This window comes from Loxodonta africana, chromosome 3, assembly GCF_030014295.1.
Source record: "Loxodonta africana isolate mLoxAfr1 chromosome 3, mLoxAfr1.hap2, whole genome shotgun sequence".
NCBI lineage: Eukaryota > Metazoa > Chordata > Mammalia > Proboscidea > Elephantidae > Loxodonta > Loxodonta africana.
In genome coordinates this window covers 23601262-23625874 of record NC_087344.1, presented here as the reverse complement: position 1 = coordinate 23625874, position 24613 = coordinate 23601262, and the positions used below count along the sequence as shown (strand labels likewise).

The window sequence follows — 24613 nt, the reverse complement described above, 5'->3', positions numbered from 1 at the left end:
ATTTTTTTAAAAAGTTTGTTGTGTTTTAGGTGAAAGTTTAAAGTGCAAATTAGTTTTTCATTCAAAAATTTATACACAAATTGTTGTGTAATATTGGTTGCAATCCCAAAATGTGTTACCACTCTCCCCCTTTCCCTTTCCACCCTGGGTTCTCCATGTCCATTTGTCTAGCTTTCCTGTCCCTTCCTGCCTTCTTGTCTTTGCTTTTGGGCAGATGTTGCCCATTTGGTCTCATCTCATATACTTGATTGAACTAAGAAGCATGTTCCTCACATGTTTTATAGGCCTGTTTAAATCTTTGGCTGAAAGGTGGACTTCATGAGTGGCCTCAAGTACTGAGTTATTAGGGTGTGCGAGGGCCAAAGTCTTGGAGATTCCTCCGGTCTCTCTCAAACCAATAAATCTTATCTTTTTTTGTGAATTTGAATTTTGTTCTACATTTTTCTCCAGTTCTGTCCGGGATCTTCTATTGTGATCTCTGTCAGAGTAATGGGTGGTAGTAGCTGGACACCATCTAGTTCTTTCAGGCTTAAGCTGGTGGAGGCTGTGGGTCATGTGGTCCATTTCTCCTTTGGACTAATATTTTCCTTGTGCCTTTGATTTTCTTCATTCTCCTTTGCCCTGAATGTGATGGGACCAATAGATGTATCTTAGATGACCACTTGCAAGCTTTTAAGGCCCCAGATGCTACTCATCAAAGTAGGAAGTAGAATGCTTTCTTTATGAACTATGTTATGCCAATTGACCTAGATGTCCCCCAAGGCCATGGTGCCCACAGCCCTCAGCCCCAGTAGCTCAGTCCCTCAAGGTGTTTGGATGTGTCTAGAAAACTTCTATGATTTTTGCCTCGGTCAAAATTGTGCTGCCTTCCCCTATATTGTGTGTTGTCTTTTCCTTCACCAAAGTTAACTTGTCTATTATCTAGTTAGTGATTTCCCCTCCCTCCCACCCCTCCCCTCCCTCATGACCATCAAAGATTGTTTTTATCCTTTCTGTGTGTAAACTTTTTCTTGCGTTTTTATAATAGTGGTGTCATACAGTACTTGCCCTTTTGTGACCGACTTGCTTCACTCAGCATAATGCCCTCCAGATTCATCTGTGTTATAAGACTTTTCAAGGACTCATCATTGTTCTTTACCATTGTGTAGTATTCCACTGTGTGTATGTATCATAGTTTGTTTAACCATTGATCTGTTGATGAGCATCTAGGTTGTTTCCATCTTTTTGCTATTGCGAGCAATGCTGCAATGAACACGGGTGTGCATGTGTCTACTTGTGTGATGACTCATTTCTCTAGGATATATCCCTAGGAGTGGGATTGCCGAATCATATGGTATTTATATTTTAGCTTTTTAAGGAAGTACCATATCATTTTCCAAAATGGTTGTACCATTTTGCATTTCCACCAGCAGTGCATCAGAGTTCCAGTTTCCCTGCAGTCTCTCCAACATTTATTTTCTGTTTTTTTTTGCTTGGTGCCAGTAGTATAGGGGTGAGACGGTGTCTTAGTCATCTAGTGCTGCTACAAGAGAAATACCACAAGTGGATGGCTTTAACAAAGAGAAGTTTATTCTCTCACAGTCCAGTAGGCTAGAAGTCTGAATTCAGGGTGCCGGCTCCAGGGGAAGACTTTCTCTGTGTCGGCTCTGGAGGAAGGTCCTTGTCATCAGTCTTCCCTTGGCCTGGGAACATCTCAGTGCAGGAACCTCAGGTCCAAAGGATGCACTCCGCTCCTTGCGCTGCTTTCTTGGTAGTATGAGGTCCCCGTGTTTCTCTACTCACTTCTCTCTTTTATATCTCTAAAGAGATTGGTTTAAGAAACTATCTAATCTTGTAGACCTCATCAATATAACTACCTGTAATCCATCTTATTACATCATAGTGATAGGATTTACAACTCATAGAGAAATCACTTCAGAAGATAAAATCATACACTCATACAAGGGAATCACAACCTAGCCAAGCTGACAGATATTTTTGGGGGACACAATTCAACCCATGACAGATGGTATCTCTTTGTGGTTTTGATTTGCATTTCTCTAAGGGCTAGTGATATCGAGCATTTCCTCCTGTGTCTGTTAGCCACCTGAATGTCTTCTTTGGTGAAGTGTCTGTTCATATCTTTTGCCCATTTTTAAATTGGATTGTATTTTTGTTGTTGAGGTGTTGAAGTATTCTATAGATTTTAGAGCCCATTACTTTTTTTATTGTGGTAAATATACATATGTTTAAACCAAAAAACCCATTGCCATCGAGTCAATTCTGACTCATAGCGACCCTATAGGACAAAGTAGAACTGCCCTATAGAGTTTCCAAGGAGTGCCTGGTAGATTCGAACTGCTGACCTTTTGGTTCGCAGCTGTAGCTCTTAACCACCATGCCACCAGGGTTTCCATACATATGTATAGCAGTGATTATAAATATGTGTGTATGTATTGTTGTTGTTCATTGCCATTGAGTTGATTCCAACTCATGGCAACCCCATGTGTGTAGAGTAGAACTGCCCCATAGGGTTTTCAAGGCTGTGACCTTTTGCAAGCAAATCACCAGACTCGACTTCCAAGGTACCTTTGGTTGGGTTCGAACCATCAACCTTTCAGCTGACAATTAAGTGCTTAACTGTTTGTACCACCTGAGGTGGATTGACACAGTGGCTGCAACAATGGGCTCAAGCATAACAGCTATTGTGATGATGGCACAGGCCCTGGCGGTGTTTCGTGCTGTTGTGCATAGGGTCACTGTGAGTCAGAACCAACTCTACAGCACCTAACAACAACAACAATGTATGCAGTAGTCCTAAAGAATATACATATATCAAAACATTCATCATTTCAACACCAATTTCACAAAACACTATGCATCCTGTTCTACACCTTACATTTTTCTTCACTTACTGATACGAAATGAACTTTAAAATGTTATATGGAAAAGTTGTCCTTTTTCATTTTGTGTGTGTGTGCATGTGTGACCACAAGGTCTGTCACTGTATGAATGGAACAAAATTTATTTCAATAACCCTCCACTGATAGCTAGGTTCTTCGCTAACTTTTGCTACAGACAAGGCTACGGTGAATAGCCCTGTCCATTTCTCGTTTTGCACAGATGTGTGACTATATCTTAGGAGAAATTCATAGAGAGAGAATTAAAAAAAAAAAAAAAAGTTGCCTTTGGGTCAGTTCTGACTCATAGCAACTCTATAGGACACAGTAGAACCGCCCCAGAGAGTTCCCATGGCAGCTGACTGCCATGTCTTTCTCCTGTGGAGTGGCTGGTGGGTTTGAACTGCTGACCTTTCAGTTAGCAGCCAAGTGCAGGTATGTAATTGTTGTTGTTGTGCACCATTGAGTTGACTCTGACTCATAGCAAACCTATAGGTCAGAGACTTGCCCCACGGGCTTCCTAGGCTGTGATCTTTATAGAAGCAAATTTTCAGGTCTTTTCTCCTGAGAAAACGCTGGTGGGTTCCAACTGCCCACCTTTCAGTTAGCAGCCGAGTATTTAAGCACCGCATCACCAGGGCTCCAGAGATAGAATACCTACCGAAAAGGGTGTATGCATTTGTCGTTTTAATGGATATTTGCAAACGGAGCACTTAATGTGGGAGGATAGGCATCATACCCTTTTTCATGCTGGGCTCAATGAGTTTTTATCATGAGCCAACTACATCCCAGGCACTGGGCATAGGTGTGGGCTATGGCTGACATATAACCATCCAAAAACCAAAACCAAACCTGGTGCCGTCGAGTTGGTTCTGACTCATAGCGACCCTATATAACCATCACACCAAAATATGTGGTCACCAGCTGAGGCCAAGGCTCTGAAAAGAAAGGGCTGTGGTTCTAAGAGATCATGTAACAAAGACACATGATAGGACTCCTCGGAAGAGGTGACATTTGATCCACAACAGGAAGAATGATGGGGATTATGCATGCAGGAGGTGACACATGGAGCAGTAGGCTGTCCAGGCTGAGGGAACGGCAAGCACAGAAACCTTGCATAATGCTGACTGCATAACAAATAGCCCCAGAGTTTAGTAGCCTAAGACAAGACCCACGTATTATCTCTCATGGTTTCTGTGGGTTGGGGATTTGAGAGCAGCTTAGTTGAGCAGTTCTAGCTCAGGGTCTCTCAGGAGGGTGCAGTCAGATATTGGCCAGATTGGCAGTGATCTGAAGGCTTGATGGGGGCTGGAGGGGTCACTTCCAAAGTGGCTTATTCATATGGCTGAGAAATTGGCTCCTCTTCCTGCAGGCCTCCCCACAGGGTTGCTTGAGTGTACTCACAATGTGGCAGATGACTTCCGCCAGAGCAAGCAATCCAAGGAAAGAAGGTAGTGCTGCAATGCCTTCTGTGACCTAGCCTTGGAAGTCACACACCCTCAATTCTGCCGTGTTCTCAGGGGACCCCACAAGACAGGGTGCCCGGGGCAAAGATTGGTGGATGCCTTCTTAGAGGTTAGTTACTACAGGTCTTAGGCAGGAAGGGGGTGGGAGAGTGCCGGATGTGGAAAGAGGACAATGTGGCTGGACTGGGGTGAGTGGTGAGAGCTGAGGTCAGTATTTAGACCTTGTGGGCTGCATTTACCTAAGGTCACCAAGGAGCCATCCAGGTGTGTTTAGTGGGGTAGTGAGAAAGTGAAATGACCAGATTTGTATTCTGACAAGCTCTCTTCTGCTGCTATGTGGAGAATAGACTGAGGTAGGCCCAAGAGGCCACCCAAGAAGGAGGCTGGGCAGGCACCCAGGACAGAGGCAAGGGCGGCCTAGGCCAGGGCGGTGGCCATGGAGGGGCAGATTAACTGACTCAAGGACTGTTTGAAGGAAAAACCTACAGGGCTTGGCAGCAGGCCTCCTGTGATCCCAAACAGAGAGCCGTCAGCCTGTTCAAGGACCCTCCAAGGAGCAGGTGACTGCCCAGCACACTCCAGGGGACTTGGGTTTCCCCAGATCCAATTTCTGGCTTGGCCAAGTCACTCCAGCCTGGCAGGATAACTTGCCAGGACTGATCTGAGGGTCTTCTTGCCTGGCCACTCCTCCGTCCAGGGCAAGAGGAGCAAAGTGCCCCCACTGAGCCCCTCAATGCTACTGCCACTGCTGCCCAGGCCTCTGCTGGGCCTGTCACCAAGTGAGAGGTCAGTGCCGTGACTAATCCCCCAGCATCTGGAATGACTCAGCTCTGGCCTCTGACTGACCGTGGCTCTGGCCACGTGGCCATCCCTCGGCCAGCTCTCGTGGTTTGGGCTGCTGACCTTGGATGGGCTGACACATGGCCCACCGTTCCCTCTCCTGGCCACTCCGGAGGCCAAAATATGGTCTGGGAAGCTGGGAGCTTGGGCCTGACAAATGTTTCTAGTGAGGGGTTTGGGAACACTACTTTGCAGATGGAGAATAGGAGGCAGAGTGAATGCCCACATGAGATGAACGTGGTTTCTTCTAGAGGCTTCAGTCACTTCTCTCAAGGGATGACTCCATTTCTACATGGGGGAGTGGGGGCCTCTGGTGGTCCAACCAGTCACTCTGGAGGATCCTGGAAGTAGTCCCTTCCCTCACCTTGTCTGCCATTTCTAGTGGTCAGGGGGGTGGGGTGAAGCAGATGGTGCAGGGACTGGAGACAAACCTGGGTGTGTAACCTGACCTGATATGGGCCTCAGTTTCCCTGCTCGTAAAATAGAAATTACATTTTGTGGAGGAGAGAAGAGCTTTGTTCCCTACTAACATTTGTGTCATCATTCTGTACCAGGCACCATCTATATAAATTCAACCTATATTTGCATTCTTCTGCGTGAGCCCTTGAGAGATTCAGCTGCGAACAAGGCTGATGAGGTCCCTGCCCTTTGGAGTTCCTAGTCTATGCAGGAGTCAGCACACTAAGGCCTCAGGTCAAATTCAACTCATTGCTTGTTTTTGTAAATAAAGTTTTATTGGATTGCCTATTTGTTGACTTATTGTCTCTGGCCACTTTCATGCTAAAAATAGCAGAGTTGAGTAGTTATGACACAGACCATGAGGCCCACAATGCCAAAAATATTTACTATCTGGTCCTTTTTAGAGAAAGTTTGCTGACCCCTGCTCTAATGGGACAGGCAGTAAACAAGAAAATCTCTGATAGCAGTAAATGCTAGAGGAAACAGGGTAATGGAATGGAGTGACTGGGGGCTGAGAGGCTGCTTCCAGGTGGTCAGGGGAAGACTTTGCGTGGAGGCAACATTTGCACTGTGTGAATCTCTCAGAAGAGTGGTCTGGGCTGAGGGACAACAAAGGCGCTGAGGCAAGTAAGAGCCTGAAGGAACAAAAGAAGGTTAAAGAAGATGGAGCTTTGGGAGTGGAGGAGACCCATCAGGCAGGACCCTGCAATTGGGGTAAAATGCTTAGATTTTATTTCAAGGGCAATGGGAAGTTTTGGAGGGTGCTGGGTGGGCGGGGCGGGGGGGAGGAGGGAGAATGACTTTGTTCCGATTTGATTTTTTGAAAAGTTCTTTGGCTGCAGTTTGAAGGGACTCTCCAGGACAGCTGGGAGGCCAGGGAGGAATAGTCCTGGAGAATGATGATGGCCAAATGGGTTGGGGTGGCAGCAGAGAGGATAAGCAGAAAGACTTGGGCTGTATTTCAGAGGAAACTTCACAGGAGTTGTTCATGTTTTGCATGTGAGCGGAGGACGGGAATTCAAGATGGTATCTGGCTTTTTGGTCTGAACAACTTGGGAGCAGACCCGTTGGGCCAGAAGCCCAGATTTGGCACTGGCTTATCCTTGGAGATAATGTGCCCGAGCCCTTGTCCCATCTGTAAAATGGGTCCAGTCATTCTTTCCTTGAAAGGTTGTACCAAGGCTAATCAAAGAATTTTGATTTTCTTTGTAATCAAAGAAGGTCCAGTTGAGTAGAAGTGCTCAATAAATGCAGCTGCTCTTCCTTGAGGCCCCGAACAGCAGGTCTTCTCATCTGTTCCCCTGGCCTTGTGAGCACCCCTTTTCCCAAGGTGGGTCAGGGGTCTGGATACTGGGTTCCAACAGGCCTATGGGCCTGAGCTTCACTTTGGTGAGTTTGGTGAGATTGTCTTCTACCCGCTGCCCTCCCTCCTCTATGCCCTGCATCCTCAGTCCAATTCTCGCAGTGCTGTCCCTCCGATCTCTGGTCAACCCCCTGAGGTCACTGTTTCACACTCACCCTCTGGCAATAAAGATACCTGGGTTCATGATCCCTGCTGCTTACTGAGTCTATAATCTTGGGGAAGGGGCTTTTGGGTCAGGGTCCTTTGCAGGGACAGATTACCCAATAAGCAAGGTATTCAAGGGCTTACTTGTGCTTACTTATTAATCTGTAGTGCACAATTTCACCGCATTTTGAAGTGTAAAATTGTGCACTACAGATTAGTAAGTAAACACAATCTTGCTTCGTATCTTGCTTAATGTAAGCCCATGTGCACACTGCTTACTGGTTAATCCACCTCTGGTCCTTTGCAACACATATCGGAGGCCATGGGAATGGGGTCTTAAAACCTCCCCTTATGGTTGTCAAGGATTAAACAGCTCCTCCAAAGGGCCTTAGTTATTCAACCTGTATACTGAGCAAATAAACTGAGAAATTGGACTATATGAAGAAGAACCCTGCACCAGAACTGGAGGAAGACTCATTAACAACCTGCAACAGCAGATGACACAATCTTGCTTGCTCAAAGTGAAGAGGACTTGAAGCACTTACTGCTGAAGATCAAAGACCACAGCCTTCAGTATGGATTACATCTCAATAGTAAAGAAAATGAAAATCCTCACAACTGGACCAATAATCGCACATAAATGGAGGAAAGACTGAAGTTGTCAAGGATTTCATTTTACTCAGATCCACAATCAACACCTACGGAAGCAGCAGTCAAGAAATCAAAAGAGGCGTTGCTTTGGGCAGATCTGCTGCAAAATCTCTCTAAAGTGTTAAAAAGCAAAGGTGTCACTTTAAGGACTATGGTGTGCCTTGACCCAAGCCTGTGGTGTTTTCAATTGCCTCATATGCATTGGAAAGCTGGACAATAAATAAGACCCAAGAAGAATTGAATTCTTTGAATCGTGGTGTTGGAGGAGAATATTGAATATACCATGGACTGCTGAGTCGGAATCAACTGGATGGCACTGGGTCTGGGGTGGGCCAAAAGAACGAACAAATCGGTCTTGGAAGCAGTACAACCAGAATGCTCCTTAGAAACACGGACGGTCAGTCTACATCTTACATACTTTGGACATCTTGTTAGGAGGGATCAGTCCCTGGAGAAGAACATCATGCTTGATAAAACTCAGGGTCAGTGGAAAAGAGGAAGCCCCTTGATGAGATGGTTTGACACAGTGGCTGCAACAATGGGCTCACGCATAACAATTGTGAGGATGGCGCAGGACCGGGCAGTGCTTCGTTCTATCATACGTGGATTCACTATGAGTCGGAGCTGACGCGACGGCACCTAACAAGGGCCTAGTACAATGAAGTACGTAAACCTGTTGCCCTCAAGTGAATTCTGACTCATAGCAATGCTAGAGGAAAGAGTGGAACTGCCCCCATGCGGTTTCCAAGGAGTGGCTGGTGGATTTGAACTGCCGACCTTTTAGTCAGCAGTCGACCTCTTAACTACTGTGCCACATAAGTGCTGACTAAATACTAAATGAATAGCCATTAATTGCAGCCTTACTAATATTTTCAGTCCTCCTGAGTCTTGGTGGCATAGTGGTTAAGAGCTACTGCTGCTAACCAGAACGTTGGCGGTTCTGATCCACCAGGCGCTCCTTGGAAACTCTAAGGGACAATTCTACTCTGTACTATAGGGTCGCTGAGTCGGAATCAACAGCAACGCATTTTGGTTTTTTTGAGCCTGCTATGCGTGAGTGACCCATAGCAACCAGAGGGCCTGAGATCTACTTCTATCCAGGGGGACCGCTCGCACCCCCAGCTGTTCGGGTGTGTGTGTATATAAATGCATTCGCTTTTTAACTACAAAAATGTAAAAACATACCGCAATTTTTAACTCCGTTCTAGTGCTATTTAAATACACAGGCTGTGGAAGTGTCCTGGGCCTCCCTGCCCCGCCGCAGTCTTTGGTGCTAGCTACACATCCTGTGTATCCTCAAGATTTTCTGGAGTAGGTGCTATTAATCCCGTTTTACAGATGAGAAAACTGAGGCTGAGTCCAAGTGGCTCACCCAAGGTCGTACGGTAAGCAAATAGGCGGAAGTGGGGTCGGAACTGAGGACTTTAACTTAAGAGCCTACACGTTCGTAACCTTCTGCAGGTGGTGGCTCCTTTATCCTTAACCTGCCGAAAAGAATGAATGAATGAATGCCTCCGGCTGGGCGCCCCCTCCTCTGGAAACGGCGGAGGTTGGGCGAGCTCACTGTTCCACGCGGGGGTGCGCCCCGTACTCGCGCATGCGCGGCCCTGAGCACGGCCCGCTCCACTCTGTCTGCACGCACTTGTTACGGCTTCTCTCCGCTTGGTACGTCCCGCCTTCCCCCGCGTCCGGGTCTGGGTGGTATGCGCCGCCTCCGTTCACCGCCCCTCCCCGTCAGTTTCCGCGCGAAAAGCCGGGGCCGCCCGCGCCGCTGCCGCCGCTTCAACTGCAGTCTCCGAGATGCCTGCCCGCACCGCCCCGGCCCGGGTGCCCACGCTGGCATCCCCGGCCATCTCACTGCCCGACGATGTCCGCAGGCGGTAAGTGACGCGGGAGGCCGCGCACCTAGGGGGAGGCACAGCACTAGGGGGGGTTGCTTCCCCTCGGGGCGGCCCGGGTCCGCCGCTGACAGGCGGGCGCGCATGCGCGGGGTGGCGCGGCAGCGGTTGGCGCGGGCAGGGTGGCACTTCCGGTCGCGCGCGCCCCTGGCCATTTGGCGCCAAAATGGGCTGAGGCCCCTTACAATTCCCTGGTGACTAGAAACTCGGCTTCTTTTCAGACGCCCAAGTAGAGCAAGCTTTGGGTTCACCTCGAGGGTCCCCTTCCCTAAGCTGCCGTGGGCCAGGCTCCTGCTGCCAGCCTGGTCCGGCAGGAAGTGGGTAGCCCGCAGCCTCTGGACACCCCTGGGCCCCGCACTCCGGCCTCTATTTCCGGTGCCCGGCCAGCTCGGGGGTCTGGCCCGCCGGCCCCCTTGGGGCACTTCACGTTCCCCTCGGCCCCTACAACCGCCGTACGCTGCGGATCCCGATGGCGGCCTCCAGACACGGACGTCGCCGGTCAGGGGCCGGGCGCAGTCGGCTCGGGTTTTCGAGCCTCGTTTTCCTTGGGGGGCTCTCGCCCCATCTCAGATTGCCGGTTCTCGCCCCTCTGGGGAGGTCGTATTCTGGAAGAACTCTTACCCTGCTGCTTAGGGCCAGGACTGGGGCAGCGTGAAGGCTGAATGCGTTCTGGTCTTTCCTAGGAAATCTGCCGCTGTGAATCTGTGCCTTGAGGCAGGGGCACCGAGGAAGCCTTGCTAGTGAGAACTGGCTGCGGTTTCCAGCGTGGGGAAGTGAGGGGGCCGGCTAATGTCTGGGCCCCCGCTGGAGCACTTAACGCCTAAGTAGGGACCTCTGCAGGCAGGGCTTGGCGGGAAGACTGTTTGACCCAGGCCTTTGGTCCTGATGGGCGTTAAATTCACTCTTTGGAAACTTGTTTCAAGTGAGGTGTGCGTGTAGACAGCAGGAACCCTGACCAGGTCTGAACACTTCCAGCCAGATTTGTGAACCTGGTTTTGCCATTTCCCTGCCCTTGTTTTCTCTGTCTAACCAACCTCTATGGTTGTGCCAGGTCAGTTTTGATTTGGGCTCTTGGGGTGGGGTGGGGTACTTGGGTTTCTGTACCAGGAGTTTATGGTTCAAACCACTTCTTAACAGGGGATGTGTCTTGTGGGAGGAAACCATAGGTCTCCCTCTCCCCCAAGATACCTTAGTATTTAAAATGGAAGTGGAATTACGAAAGTACCAGGCTTCATGACATTAGGCCCCAACAAGAGAAGTTTGGGCCCAGCCTTATTTACCTTGATGGTGAGAACTCCTCCTCCACTGACTTGTTTATGGCCTTAGGCAAGTGTGTACTGCCTGTCTGCATCTGTGGACTAGGATTAATAACACGGGTTATAAACTAGCAGTGGGTTAAATGAGAATATGTCTACCATGTAAAGGCTCAAATGTTAGCATTGTTATCAGCTAATTTAGCTTGGTTTTCTCACTCCTGCTAATCAGCTACTAATTATATAACGTGCTTTACATTATCTCAGTTAATCCTCGAGTTTTTAAGAGTAGCTGCTGGGTAGTTCACTGCTAGGAAGCAGGGATTCCTGCCTAGGCCTGCTTTTTGCCAAAGCCCTTCTCTTTGACTAGGGGCTGGTTGTGAATGGGCTTAGGTGCTCTATTTGGCCCACACAAAGTGTTTTGTATGGCTGAATTCAAATACCTTTAGGTGAGCCCTGGTGGTGCAGTGGTTAAGTGCTCAGCTGTTAATCAAAAGGCCTGTGGTTCGATCTCGCCAGCCGCTCCATAGGAGAAAGATGCGGGAGTCTGCTTCCACAAAGATTACAGCCTTGGTAACCCTATGGGGCAGTTCTACTCTGTTTTTTAGGCTTGCATAGAGTTAGAATCGACTCTATGGCACCAGGTTTGGTTTTTTGGTTTAGATGAATCTTACAATCCACCATTCACCCCGGGTTCCATATTACTTTGAGCTAGAATTGCCCACCGAGGTATGAAGTTTTGAACGCCTGCTTTAGGCCGTGTGGTGGTAATTGAAATGTCAGTTTATGCGACCCTCTCAACAACTTTTTTTTTTTTAATTTACATTTGGAAATACTTTACGGTACAAAAAAATACACGCATAAACATGACATTGAAACTTAGATTTGTAAATAGCAGTATAACTTCTTGATTTAGTGAAGTTAGTAGAGAAGCATAATCTATAAGAGGTACATAAGTTGAGTAGAATATTCCAGGAGCTAAATTAGGCCTGGTCCTCATTAGGCTGCTCTTGCAGTTTCTGTCCCTTCTGCGAACTTGTGCTTATATGGCAGCTTCCTTTTTAAACTCAGATATGACTCCATTAGATGTACGATGATACTAGAAAGAATTTTCACGTTTGGATTTTTAAGTCTTTGAGTTCTTTTTGGAGTATAATATACTCCTTGCCTTTCAGGGCGAGCCACATCTTTCCACTGAGTTTTTCTTATTCTGTCTAAGCCATCATTATTTGCACAGAAATTGCGATCTTCTCCTGTTGGTCTTCCTGCCGCCACTCTGACCCTGAGGCAGGTCTGTTTCCTAGAGTGTGGAAACTGATCCTCTTAAAACACAAATTGGATCCAGTGGTTTTCCTGCCCCACACACTGCCTGGTGCACTTGGCACAAAGTCCAGACTCCCTGTCCACTTGCCTGCCTAATCGCGTGCTCTTCTCATGAGCCACACAGGCCTCCCCCTTTGAGGTTCTCACCCAACCTGTGCAGAGGGAGCAGCCTGAGACTGGGCTCCACCTTCCTCTTTGAAGCTGGCTGCTGTCATTTTGGAAACCCTGGTGGCGTAGTGGTTAAGTGCTACAGCTGCTATCCAAAAGGTTGGCAGTTCGAATCTACCAGGCGCTCCTTGGAAACTCCATGGGGCAGTTCTACTCTGTATGGGGTCACTATGAGTCGGAATCGACTCAGTGGCAATGGGTATGGTTTTGGTTTTTTACTGTCCTTTCATCTTTGAGACCACTACTCAGAAAGACTCTTCCCCTCCTCTGAAATATGAAGGGTTTTGAATTCTGTCAGCACACCCAGTGTGCTGCTTTTGCAACCCTGGAGTTAATGACTATTTCAGGGACTGTTGTCAGACTGTGTTTGCCTTTTTCATTGTATCTGCAGCCTGGGGCACAGTAGCCTCTCAGATGTTTGCGTGCCAGAGTTTTCCTTTTAATGAAGCCTCGATTTACATACTGATATTAGCAACCTCCTTAGCACAACTCTGATTAGCCTTTACAATTATCATAGGTTTCTTATCTGCTATTTATTCTGTGATTAGATCAAGCAAGGCCTTGAAATTCTTAACTCAAGTTCCGTGCTCCCTACCAGTAGGCATTGAAAAGGACAAAACTGATTTATCTTTTCAAGAACTGCTACCCTGCAGTGGGATTTAAAGGCAGACTACTTGGGTTCAATTCCGCTGACCACTCACCAGCTGTGTGACCAAGTGATCTAACCTCTGGGTGCCTTGTTGTCTTCATCTGTAAAGTGGGATTGCCTTCACCTGTAAAATGCTCCACAGGGGTGTCATGAAGACTTACTGAGGTGATAGGTGTAAAAGGAGTTAGGGCAGCACCCTCACAGAAGCCCCTATCACTGGATGTCATATGTTCAGCTGAATATCAGTTCCCATTGGGGAGCATAATTTAAAGTACAGACAGGCAGATCTGACGCTGAGGCAGCGTCAGGTATCTGATGCTGATGTGTGCCCTGTGGAAATGAGGTAAATGAATGTCTGCTGCTCATCCCATCCTTCCTTTCTGGTAGCACAGTCTCCGCTCACTATTTCTGCTGCTCCCTTAGCTTGTGTTCCTACTCTCGATTAGAAGTTTTTCTCTTAAGGATAGAGGTGGCTTTCTATCGTCTTTCTTAGTATCTTGATTCTTAAATCTTTGTATCTTTGGCTTTCGTGATGCTGTTTACAACCAGGAGGGCTTTTTTTTCCAGATTTTTTTCCCCTTTTCCTGTATTCCTGGACCCTCATCTCTTCCAGTCCTAGGACTTTTGGCCTCAGCGATCAGGCTGCTGGCTGGAGATGGCTACCTACATTTTTAATGTCTTTCCTGAGAGCCATTCCTAGTTTCTAGCTGATGAATGGCCATCTAGACCACTACTGTAAACCAGGACACATCACTCCTGAAACTCTTCTCCTGCCTGGTCTCTTTCCTCCCCAACAAAAAGTTCTGAATTTCACAGGTTCATGTATTAGTAACAAATTAACCACAAACATGGTGGCTTAAATAAAACAACATAAATTCATTATCTTATAGTTCTGTAGGTCAGAAGGTCCAGTACTGATTTCACTGGATTAAAATCAAGGTGTCGTTTGGCAGGCTGCATTTTCTTTCTGGAGGCTCTACGAGAGAATCAGTTTCCTGCTCATTTGAGTGGTTGGCAGAATTCAGTCCCTTACCATTATAGGACTGACATCCCGTTTTCTTGCCGACTACAAGCTAAGGGTCTTTCCTGATTCCTAAAACCCATTGCTATCAAGCTGATTCGGACTCATAGTGACATATAGAGGTTACCAAATCCCTGGGCTTGTGGCCCCCTTCCTCCATCTTCAAAGCTGACAGTGGTGGGTGCGGTCCTCACACCACATCTCTCTCTAACTGCACCTGGGAAGATTCTGCTTTTAAGGACTCATGTGATTAGATTGGGTCCCCTGGATAATCTAGGATAATCTCCCCGTCTCAAGGTCCGTAACCTTAGTCATATCTGCCAAGTCCTTTTCGCCAAGGAAGGTAACATTCACAGGTTTCTGTGATTAGGGTGTGGGCACCTTCGAAGGGCCATTATCCTGCAGACCACAGATGTGCAGTAGTATTTACCCACCTCACCTACCATTCAGCCAGCCTCAGGATGAAAGGCTGACAGAACTTGGCAGCTTCTCTGTGTGGTCTCTGCTCTTGCTGCTACAGCCACATTTCAGACCAGCGGTTCTGATTTAGCAATGTTAGAGCAACTTAACATTTTTAAAGCTCTTCCTATCCAGTCTGTAGTGTCCATTTCTGTCTGCCAGATTAATTTTCTTAAAGTGTGGCTCTGATATTGTGGCTTCTGCCTCCCCTGTGACTCCTTGGATGGTTTGTTACTATGGAACAAAATTGATGATTTTTAGCCTGCTCTTTCTGACCTTCCTCTGAGTGACCTCTCTCTGGACTTGCCTTTTCTACCCTGTGTGTCAGCACATGTGTGTTTGTTTCCTGGGTATACCCTGAACCTCTTCCCTGCTGTGGGACACTCCTGTTGGTACACCTCCCTCTGCTCAGTTACACAGGGCTCTCAGCTGTCTGATACTTTCTCTTCCAAAACCCTCAGATTTTAATGGTATTTGTCTGCCTTCTTCATGGTCATGCATGCCTTATCTCCCTTATAAGACTAAATCTCTGAGGGAAGGAACTAGGAGTGAATCATGGGCTCTTGGGCTGGAATACATCTAAGGTGGTTTTTTCTTTTATCATGGCTGCTGTTCTTGAGTACTCTGCTAGCTCCTTAACACCCATCTCTAATTCTCCTGGTTAGGAAGATAAAGCAGATATGAGGTGGTGTCATCACAATTTTACTGGGGAAGGATGGAATCACAAGTTAAGGGGAGGAGAAGCTCACTGCTGAGCAGCCTCCATCCTGTCAGCACTTCTGGCTCTTCTGTGCCTGCCCCGTGCTCCAGTCTTCACCGGGCAAGACATCCTAGGCATTCTGAAGATTTCTTTCTCTTTTTGTCAGGCTAAATGTCCCAGCTCATAGGAAGGGTGGAGAGAATTCAGAGCCACAGATCTGTGTGCCCACATGAGGAGTGATCAGCACTCTGGAAGGGCACCTTGCTGGGCTTCACAGTCAGTGAACTCTTGAGGTAACCTCAGGACCAAGGCACCGTCCGGTTGCTTGAGTTAGGAGCTGTGTCCTGCCCCAAATTTAGGAGCAGAATAACTGAGAAGTCAGATGCAGTGCTACTTGAGCAGCATGTGTGCCTCCGGCTTTAAGTGCTGAGTTTTGTGGCTGTCCTGGTGTAGGGCTCTCCCAGGACCTGAGTTCCAGCTGGGATGGAAAGAATTTTGCCATGTGCTCCTGGAAATCTTAGCTCCCAATATCCTTGAGTCTAAATCATACAGTGTTACCACTGTATCCGCAGGGTGCTAAGTGTCTTTTTCTGCAGAAGGGCTTTTCCTGAGTACCCAGCAAGTCGGGAGGTCTCTGCCTGGTGGCACCGACATCTACTCACCAGGTTACTGCCTCGAGCGGGGTCTGGCATGCAGTAGGCACCCACAGATGTGAGTGGCGCTCGAAGTTCGCATGCACTCGGAGCAGCCACTGTGTGACATCAGTCCAGCAAAGCCCATCACTCCTGGTTTTGCTGCTTATACTTGCCTTCTGGAAATACCAACCTAGAAGAGCTCTGTTTCTGCACTTCAGGCTAGTGATAACAGCACCTGGTCTGTGTGCTGGCTGGAAGGGTAGAGAGATGGAAAAGGCTGGGTCCCTGCCCAGGGTGCTCCCCCTTCCCTAGCAGACGCTCACCCAGCTGGTTAAACCTGTTCACACCGCACTGCCTGCAGTCAGCACCTAGACTAGGAGCAACAGCCTCTCAAATCATCTCCCTTTTCTTGGCATCTTATTTGTTTTCCCCTTACCTCTTTAAAAGACAAGACACTAGTCTTCAATAATCAGTGATTTTCCAGCCAAACTCATGACAGTTCTGTACTTCTGAACACTTAGGTACAAATATTCCTAAGAGTGAACTCTCTTTGGTTAGATGCCAGCCACCTTTTCTAACTTCCTCTCTCTGTCTCTCCTGCACATGGGCACCCTCTGCTACCCCAGATGCCTTGACTCCCCCATTTCATACATTCCTTATTGGAATGCTGCCACCCCCAGCTCAGCCTTTGGGAATGTTAGCTTAGTGTTCCCCACAGTATTCTGTGGCCCTGGGTCACTTATTCTAACAGGGCCACGCTGTGGCACACCCTTTTATAGGCTCTTGCTAGACCCAAATAGAGGGAGACCAGCTGTATGTCATTTAACTGGCAGGAGGATTCCAGCTGTGTGACCTGCTCCCCTTTTCTGGTGCTGTAAAAATAATATATATTCTGTTAGAGAGCTCTTATATCACCTCTCACCATTATCAGAAAAAACCGCCTTCAAGTAGGGGGTCCTCATTCAGGTCACAAATGACTTAGTGTGTAGGCTTTACAGTAGGATGTTCTAAACATTGGAGGGAGAAAAAAGTCACTTTTTTTTTCTAACATTCGTATGTGTCAAAAGAAACCTGGGTGGCACAAGCATTTTGCAATCAGTTGCTACCCTAAAAGTAGCAGTTCAAACCTACCTCGCAATTCCGTGGAAGAAAGTCCTGGCAGTCTCTTTCTGTAAAGATTATAGCCAAGAAAACCATATGGAGCAGTTCTGCTCTGTAACAGATGGGGTTGCTGTGAGCCAGGGCTGACTTGATGGCAACTAACAACATATGTGTTAAACTTATTTTCAGAGTTGATTAAGTGTGGTATTAATTCTTTTATTTTTTTATTGTGGTAAAAATATACACAGCAAGGAATACACCAATTTAACAATTTCCACATGTATATAATTCAGTAACATTGATTACATTCTTCAAGTTGTGCAACCATTCTTGCTATCCTTTTCTAATTCCACTACCATTAACATAAACTAAGGAAAACCTTCCCCTTTTCCCCCAAAATTAATTGTTTTAGGTTTAAAAAAAAAAATAAAGTTGTGTAATAAGCGTTTCTTTCTTCCCCCAGGCTCAAAGATTTGGAAAGAGATAGCTTAACGGAAAAGGTAATCCACTTCAAAAAAATTTTTTTTTGCTACCAAATGTGACTGTTTGATAGATACCTTGTGGCTAATTAAGAGAGGTTTGCTTCCTTTAAGTGAATCTGCTCTTTTTCCCATGAAATTTCAAGGATTACTTGGATACTGTACAGTAATAACAGTTGAGTTTTGGTAACTCGTTGCAGAGTTTACCAATCTAGATTGTAAACCATCAGCTCTGGACTGTAACTTATCCTGGTAACACTGTTTTCAGGAGCACAGTTTTGTCCTAACACACTGCTATGTATCTCCCTCCCATCTCTGATCTTCCCACTTTCACGACTTTGAAGGTGGATATGTGATGCGATCTTCTTGGAAACATCATGAGTGTGTTTTGTGAATATTTAGTTTTTTGGCTGAGACAGCATTGTCTGCGGTTTGGTCATCATTTTGTGTCCAGGCAACTTAATTATTGTGTTTTAGTCCACTAATTAATGGCTTGGGAGTTTGAGGACTTCTAAACCTATATCCTTCCCCTAGGAATGTGTGAAGGAGAAATTGAACCTCTTGCATGAATTTCTGCAAACAGAAATAAAGAATCAGTTATGTGACTTGGAAACTAAATTACATAAAGAAGAATTATCCGAGGTAAGTCACTTCTCAGCATCCCAGCTTCTGGAAAAGTCTCTTTCCATGTAACTTGTCTGTGACCAGAAAGGCAGAATAATCTCCAGCTCCTCTTGTTGCCTGATAATTTTAAAGGAAACACATGCGTTTCCTTGTTCTCTTATTATTGCCACTCGTTTACATTCACTGCTACTTAAATTATCCTTTCCTGCTGTAGGAGGGCTACCTGGCTAAAGTCAAATCCCTTTTAAATAAAGATTTGTCCTTGGAGAATGGAGCTCATGCTCAGGAAGTGAATGGATGTCTAGAAAACGGGAGCCATACGAGTAATGAAGATCGCAGAATGGCAGAGGCAAACAAACCCTCCAAGCCTGTTTCAAAACCTCGCACGTCCCGAAGAAGCAAGTCAGATGGAGAGACTAAGTGTAAGAACGCTTGACTTGTTTTAAACCTTGACGGAGACGTGGTTTGCACTTAAGGGGACAGTCACACTTGGAACTATACTTACCCCTGGGCAGTATTTCCTGGTTTGTTTCTTGTGTATACAGGAGTACAGTAATCCTCCCTTATCCGCGGTTTCAGTTACCCAAGGTCAAATGCGGTCCGAAAATGTTAAATGAGGATGTAGCATGATGAAATCTTTGCCATCCCACTCCATCATTCACATAACTTTTATTACAGTATATTGTTATAATTGTTTTATTTTCGTATTGTTAATCTCTCACTATCTCTAATTTATAAATTAAATATATAGGTCAAAACAAGGTCTATATAGGGTTCGGTAGGCATACAGGGACGTCTTGGAACATATCTCCCACGACCTCCTAACTAGCTTAGATGTGCGCTTCTCTAAATTTTGTCTTTGATCAGGTATAGAGCAATAGATCCCCAAATGTGGCTAAGTTTATAAGAGATAATTAACTAGATGACAAGAACTACTAATATTCTAAGAAGTTACATGCCTGTTTCAGCTAAACATCTATTCTTAGACTTCTTCCCAGTTTATAGGCAAAGTAACTCTTTTGAAATTTAAAAAAACAAATGAATGAGCACAGGTCTTGAGCCCAATTCTGATTCTCAGTTAATTTATCTTTTGATGATCTAAGTTGTTATGTGCCGCGGAATCGATTCCCACTCATAGTAACCCTATAGGACAGCGTAAAACTGCCCCATAGGGTTTTCAAGGAGCAGTTGTTGGATTCAAACTGCTGACTTTTTGGTTAGTAGCCTGAGCTCTTAACCACTGCACCACTAGGTCTCTGACAATCTAAGAGGCGGTTCCATTTCCTTGCCTGGTTCAAGATTTGGTCCCCTCAAATGAGAGCACATGTAAACTGGCTGAGAAAACTGGCAGGTGCTAATTGTTGACATTAGCACGTGGGCATTGATGAGAATAAGAGCCAAAGGATGCTCAACCCTGAGAAGCTGTTCTCTGTAATAGCGTGGCCACATTGAAGAGCTATACTCTTGTTGTGGACTTTTCTGTTCATGGTGGCTTTTTTCTTGTTTCTTTTTTATTTTAAACAGCTGACGTTTCACCTAGCCCCAGGATTACAAGGAAAACTACCAGGCAGACCACCATCACATCTCATTTTGCAAAAGGGTCAGTATGTAATGAATTAACAGCTGCCTTTTCTCAGGGCCCCCTGTGTTTGGTAACACATGAGTGGAATTCACAGGGTGTAATTTAGGAATTCTGACTTCTGTATTTCATAGGTTTTTATCTTGCAGTTTTGTTCATTAGATATTCATGAATAGCATTTCTGGAGACCTCATCTATTTTTGGTCCTATTATACAAAGCTTCAAATATGCACAAAGTAAACGAGGGTAGTATAATGAGCCCCCAAGTACCCATCACCCAGCGTCAACCAGTTATCAACTCATGGTGGTTATTTCATCTCTACCCCATAATATACGCCATCCCCCAATTGGATTACTTTGAAACAAATCACAGGACCATCATCATTCATGAATATTTCAGTGTATTTCTAGAAGATAAGGTTTCTCTTTTTTTAGTAAAACATAACAATAGCACTATTTTCATGCCTAACAAAATGTAACAATTCCTTATTAGGAAATAAATACATAGTCGGTATTCTCATTTTCCCATCTGTGGCAAACACTGCAGGCTTACACAGCATTGCGTTTGGTTAATTTGTTTCTTAAGACTTTCACATTATTAATTCCTTCTTCTTTTCTTGCCATTTATTAGAGAAGATAGATTATTTGTCCAAATGAGCTTCTAGATTTGATTGGTTGTATCTAGCATGTTCTCTTCGTCTCATGTTTCCCGTAAGCTGGAAGATAGGTCTAGGGGCTTGATCAGGTTTCAGCTGCATATTTTTTGAGGCTGGCTTCTTCATAGACGGTAGCGTGTTCCTCCATCAGGAATATACAGTGTCTTTTCTCTTGGTGCTAATAGCAGCCGTTGATCAGTGTCTAGACCCCTGATGTTTTAGGGGTCGTGAAATGGTGGTATTCTAAACCTGTCACTCAAAGAAACATTAAACCTGAAGCTTCTTTCAACATTGTGGCAGTGAGGACTTCTGGGAGTGAAGAAAGTACCCATGCCCTCAATAGATCTTAAATAGAGTGCTCTTGGTAGGGAGGAGTTTGGGTCATTTAGGGCCCGCTGGAGGTCTAGGGTCCTGCTGAGCTAACAGTCAACCTTACTGTGTGATAGCCCTGCCAAACGGAAACCCGATGAAGAGCCTGAAAAATCAAAATCAGAAGATTCTGTTGATGAAGAAGACAAAGACCAGGTAGGACTAGCATTTCCAAGTTTCTTAACTCTGCCTTATTTTGGTATATTCGCTTGTGATCGTGACCTTACACCTGATCTGTCAAAGTGGACTTTACTCAGCTAGAGGGCGTTAGAACACAATTCTCTGACCCAGGGCAGTACAAGGGCTGGGCAGGCCCCTGCTCCTCATAGGACAGCTCCGTAACTTCAGAGTCTATTCTCTCCTCTCTGCCTTTCTGCCGCTCGAGCTGACAAGGTTTATGCAGTCATACCAGCAGTTGTGCCATGTTTAAAGCATTTGCTTCTGATGTCAGATAAAACTCCTTTTCCCACATTTAGTTTCCCTGTAAAAGCAGAGAACTGAACAGTTGCTATTTGCAGTGGCATAATGCTGCTTAGACTCTTGAGGTTAAAAAGCTGGTGGCTTGCTGAGGGCCTGCAACATAGGACACGTTAATCCCGTATGGTACTGCCTGGTGTGACTTGAGGGTCAGACCTAAGTATTATCAGATGATCGATGACACATTATTGATTTTCATTTCTGTTTTGCTGCAGGTTTAACTATGTAGGTTAAGAGGAGGTCTTAGAGGTTTACTTGTGTTTAATAAATGTCTTACTGCTACCTGGTAAAGATGGGTATTCATGGTTGGTCTAAGGCAGACCTCAACCTCGGCACTATTGACATTTGGGGCTGGATAGTTCTCTGCTGTGGGAGGATATCCTGTGCATTGTAGGGTGTTGGCTGCATCGTTGGCCTTGTTGGCTTCCACCCTCTAGATGCCAGTAGTACCACCCCAGCTGTGAGAACTAAATCATCTTCAGACATTGCCAGATGTCCCCTGGGGGTAGAATCACCCTGGGTGGGGGGTACTGGGCTAGGGAGACTGTCTCAGTGTCACCCGGGTAGGCTTGACATCTGCTTATAAGACATACTAATTCTCACCCCATTTACTTCTTAAGAATTAGAGGTCGCTGCTTGTGTTCTTTACTGAGATATCTATTGTTAGGTTTAGTATGACTACCCACTCTTAACTGGGAAATTGAGGCACAGAGGGAAAGAGCTTGTCTAGGTCATGTGACCAAGTCTCTTGGCTCCTAGAAAAAGCTTACAGGCAAAAGCAAGCTGAGTCTTGTAATATCGATGACTCCATATTTACAAATGTACCGGCTTTATTCATCACCCGTCTGTCAGTTTGTTGTACTTTGGTGGCTTGCTTGTTGCTGTAATGCTGTAAGCTATGCCACTGGTAGATCAAATACCAGCAGGGTCACCCATGGTAGACAGATTTCAGTAGGGCTTTTAAAAAAAATTGGCAAGTGAAAACCTTATGAAAAGCAGCAGAGCATTGTCTGATATAGTGCTGAAAAATGAGCCACTCAGATTGGAAGGCACTCAAAATACTACTGGGGAAGAGCTGCCTCCTCAAAGTAGAGTCGACCTTAACGATGTGAAGATGTCACAGGACCGAGCAGGATGTCGCAGCGTTTCATTCTGTTGTACAGTGGGTCACTATGAGTCAGAACCAACTTGACAGCATCTAACAACAACCAGTTTTAGAGGTTTTTTTGTATTCTTTGCTTTTGGGAGATTTTGCCTTTTGTCTGGCTTCTAAAGGGTGCACTGGAGCAATGTTTCTGAAGTACAAAGCCATTTCACTGGCAGTGTGTGAGGGGCTTGAGGGCTTCATAGATGAACACTTAAAACAAGTGTTTATTCTAGTACGTTAGAATAAGAATATAACAAACCAATGTTATCAGATGATATGGGTCAAATAACTTAGCAAATACAGTAAAACCTGCAAAAGCTGGAACCTGGGTAAGGCAGTAATCTGCCAGAGAAGGAAAACTCAAGTATTTTCCATTAAAACGAGTGTTAGCAAAGTGGTAAGACTGCACTCTGTCAAAGGCGGCAAACTCGCAAGACCTGGAAAAACGAGGCAGTCTTGTCGAGTTCTGGCTCTCACAGATTTCACTTTAATGTTCTCAGGTATTATTGGTCAAATACAGAGAAAGTCTTATTTTGGTCAGTTTCAGGTTTTGAGGCTTTCTTTGTTGGCTCTGGGGGAAGGTCCTTGTCATCGATTTTCCCCTAGATCTAGGAGTTTAGCAGCGCAGGAACCCCAGGTCCAACTGATGCGGTCTGCTTCTGGCTCTTCTTTCTTGGTGGTAGCAGGGTCCTACAACCTCTCAGTATGACAAACTGACAGACAAGTGGTGGTGAAGTAATTATAGCCGCATAGGAAGTTGCAAAAATAGTACAGAGAGATCCTGTTTGGCCTTCACCCCACTTTCCCTAATGGTAACATCTTACATAACTGTAATACAATATCAAAACCAGGAAAAAGACATAGGTACAACCCACAGACTTATTCGGATTTCCCTAGTTTTTCACACACTTATTTGTGTTCGTGTGTGTATGGTTCTATGTAGTTTTGTCACATTTATGGATTTGTGTAACCTCCACCTTAAACAAGATACAGATCTGTTTAATCGCCATGATATTTTTATCCCTTTTAAATGAAAGAAGTACAGGTGTCGTGGGGATGGCAAATATTGTGAACCTAGGGAAGCGGTGTGCTAGGATAGGCATCTGAGGAGAAGAGCTGGTGTTGGATTTAGATTGGCATCATCACTTCCTGATTTAAATCCCAAATTACTACTTGGTTGGGTTTTTTTCCCCTAATTTTAAGGAATTCTTTTCATGTGATGGAAAATCTTTGACTCTTTTGCACAGCATCACTAGGCAGTCTCTAGTAAGCAGAGATGTATTAACTCCTGCTCCTCTCCTTGGTTGGGGGGTTGATGGGATAGCATTACCAGACTGAAAGTTGCCCAGATTTTCTCCCCAAAACCCTGACCCCCTCTTCCCTACCCTGTTTTTAGACACGTTAAATATATTCATTTAATACTTTGACTGATGCTTTTGGTCTTAATCTTCTTTTGAAACAAGTTTCCTTTTTTTCTTCCTCCCTTCCCTCCACATAGGATGAAAAGAGACGTAAAGTTACCTCCAAAGAACCGTAAGAATAGTCAATGTCCTTTCTGTTTGTTCTACGCAATGTGTGATCTAGAATACTAAAATGAATTTTCTGGAAAGTTGAACAAAGAAGAGCTTTATAGTGAGTCGCTGTGGTTGCCATAGGTCTGTTAAGGAGGCCACATTTGGGGTCAGATTATTAATCTTTTGATTCAGGTAGAATTCTCATTCCTTGCAAAGAAGGAATTGAGCACAACAGGCAGTTCTTACCAGTCCCTGATTTAAAGGTCGTATTAAATACTAAATGTGAAATTAGCGTGTGCCTTTCAGGGCTCCTGAGATGCAGATTGCTTTTTGGGAGGCTTTTACGTAAACTACTATTGAGGGAGGAGTCTGTGTAAATCACACTTGGGATGTGTTTTCTTTTGCTTGACAGTGTTGCTGGACCTCTCCCTGCAGAAGAGCTGGAAAGAGTAAAACCAGGAACTCATATCGACAAGGAAGAAGAAAGAGATGAAAAAGTAAAGCCTTGCCGCATCCATGTCTGCTAACTCTCCTTTAATCTCCTACAGTCCCCGTTTGATTCTGCGAGGGGGCTGGAGGTTGGGGAGTGGGTAGGAATAGAATGGCTTTTACTAATGATCCAAATGGCCTTGACTTTGGCTAAAACACATTTCAAACTACGTTTTCTGGTGGTTCTTTACATGGAAGATGGGTTATAAGGCTGTGGGGAAACGAAATCCACCAGCGTTAGACCTGGAGGCTTTTAGTATTTCATCAGTC

The 24613-nt window shown here is 45.6% G+C and overlaps 1 protein-coding gene across 3 annotated transcripts in view; it reads left to right on the top strand.

The window, feature by feature from the left end:
• The first annotated feature begins 9559 nt into the window (after positions 1-9559).
• Positions 9560-24613, top strand: part of DNMT1 (DNA methyltransferase 1) — a 54663-nt gene continuing 39609 nt past the window's right edge. For 2 of the 3 annotated variants that reach the window (XM_010593362.3, XM_003413098.4), the window contains exons 1-8: positions 9560-9682; positions 17473-17509; positions 18023-18130; positions 18327-18534; positions 19637-19712; positions 20794-20872; positions 23839-23873; positions 24267-24351. In XM_010593362.3, coding sequence (XP_010591664.1) covers positions 9603-9682; positions 17473-17509; positions 18023-18130; positions 18327-18534; positions 19637-19712; positions 20794-20872; positions 23839-23873; positions 24267-24351 — 708 coding nt within the window. In that variant the 5' untranslated portion in view covers positions 9560-9602. Of the gene's footprint in view, positions 9683-9879; positions 17510-18022; positions 18131-18326; positions 18535-19636; positions 19713-20793; positions 20873-23838; positions 23874-24266; positions 24352-24613 lie in introns of those variants that run through there. The other variant, XM_064280625.1, reaches the window with a different exon arrangement.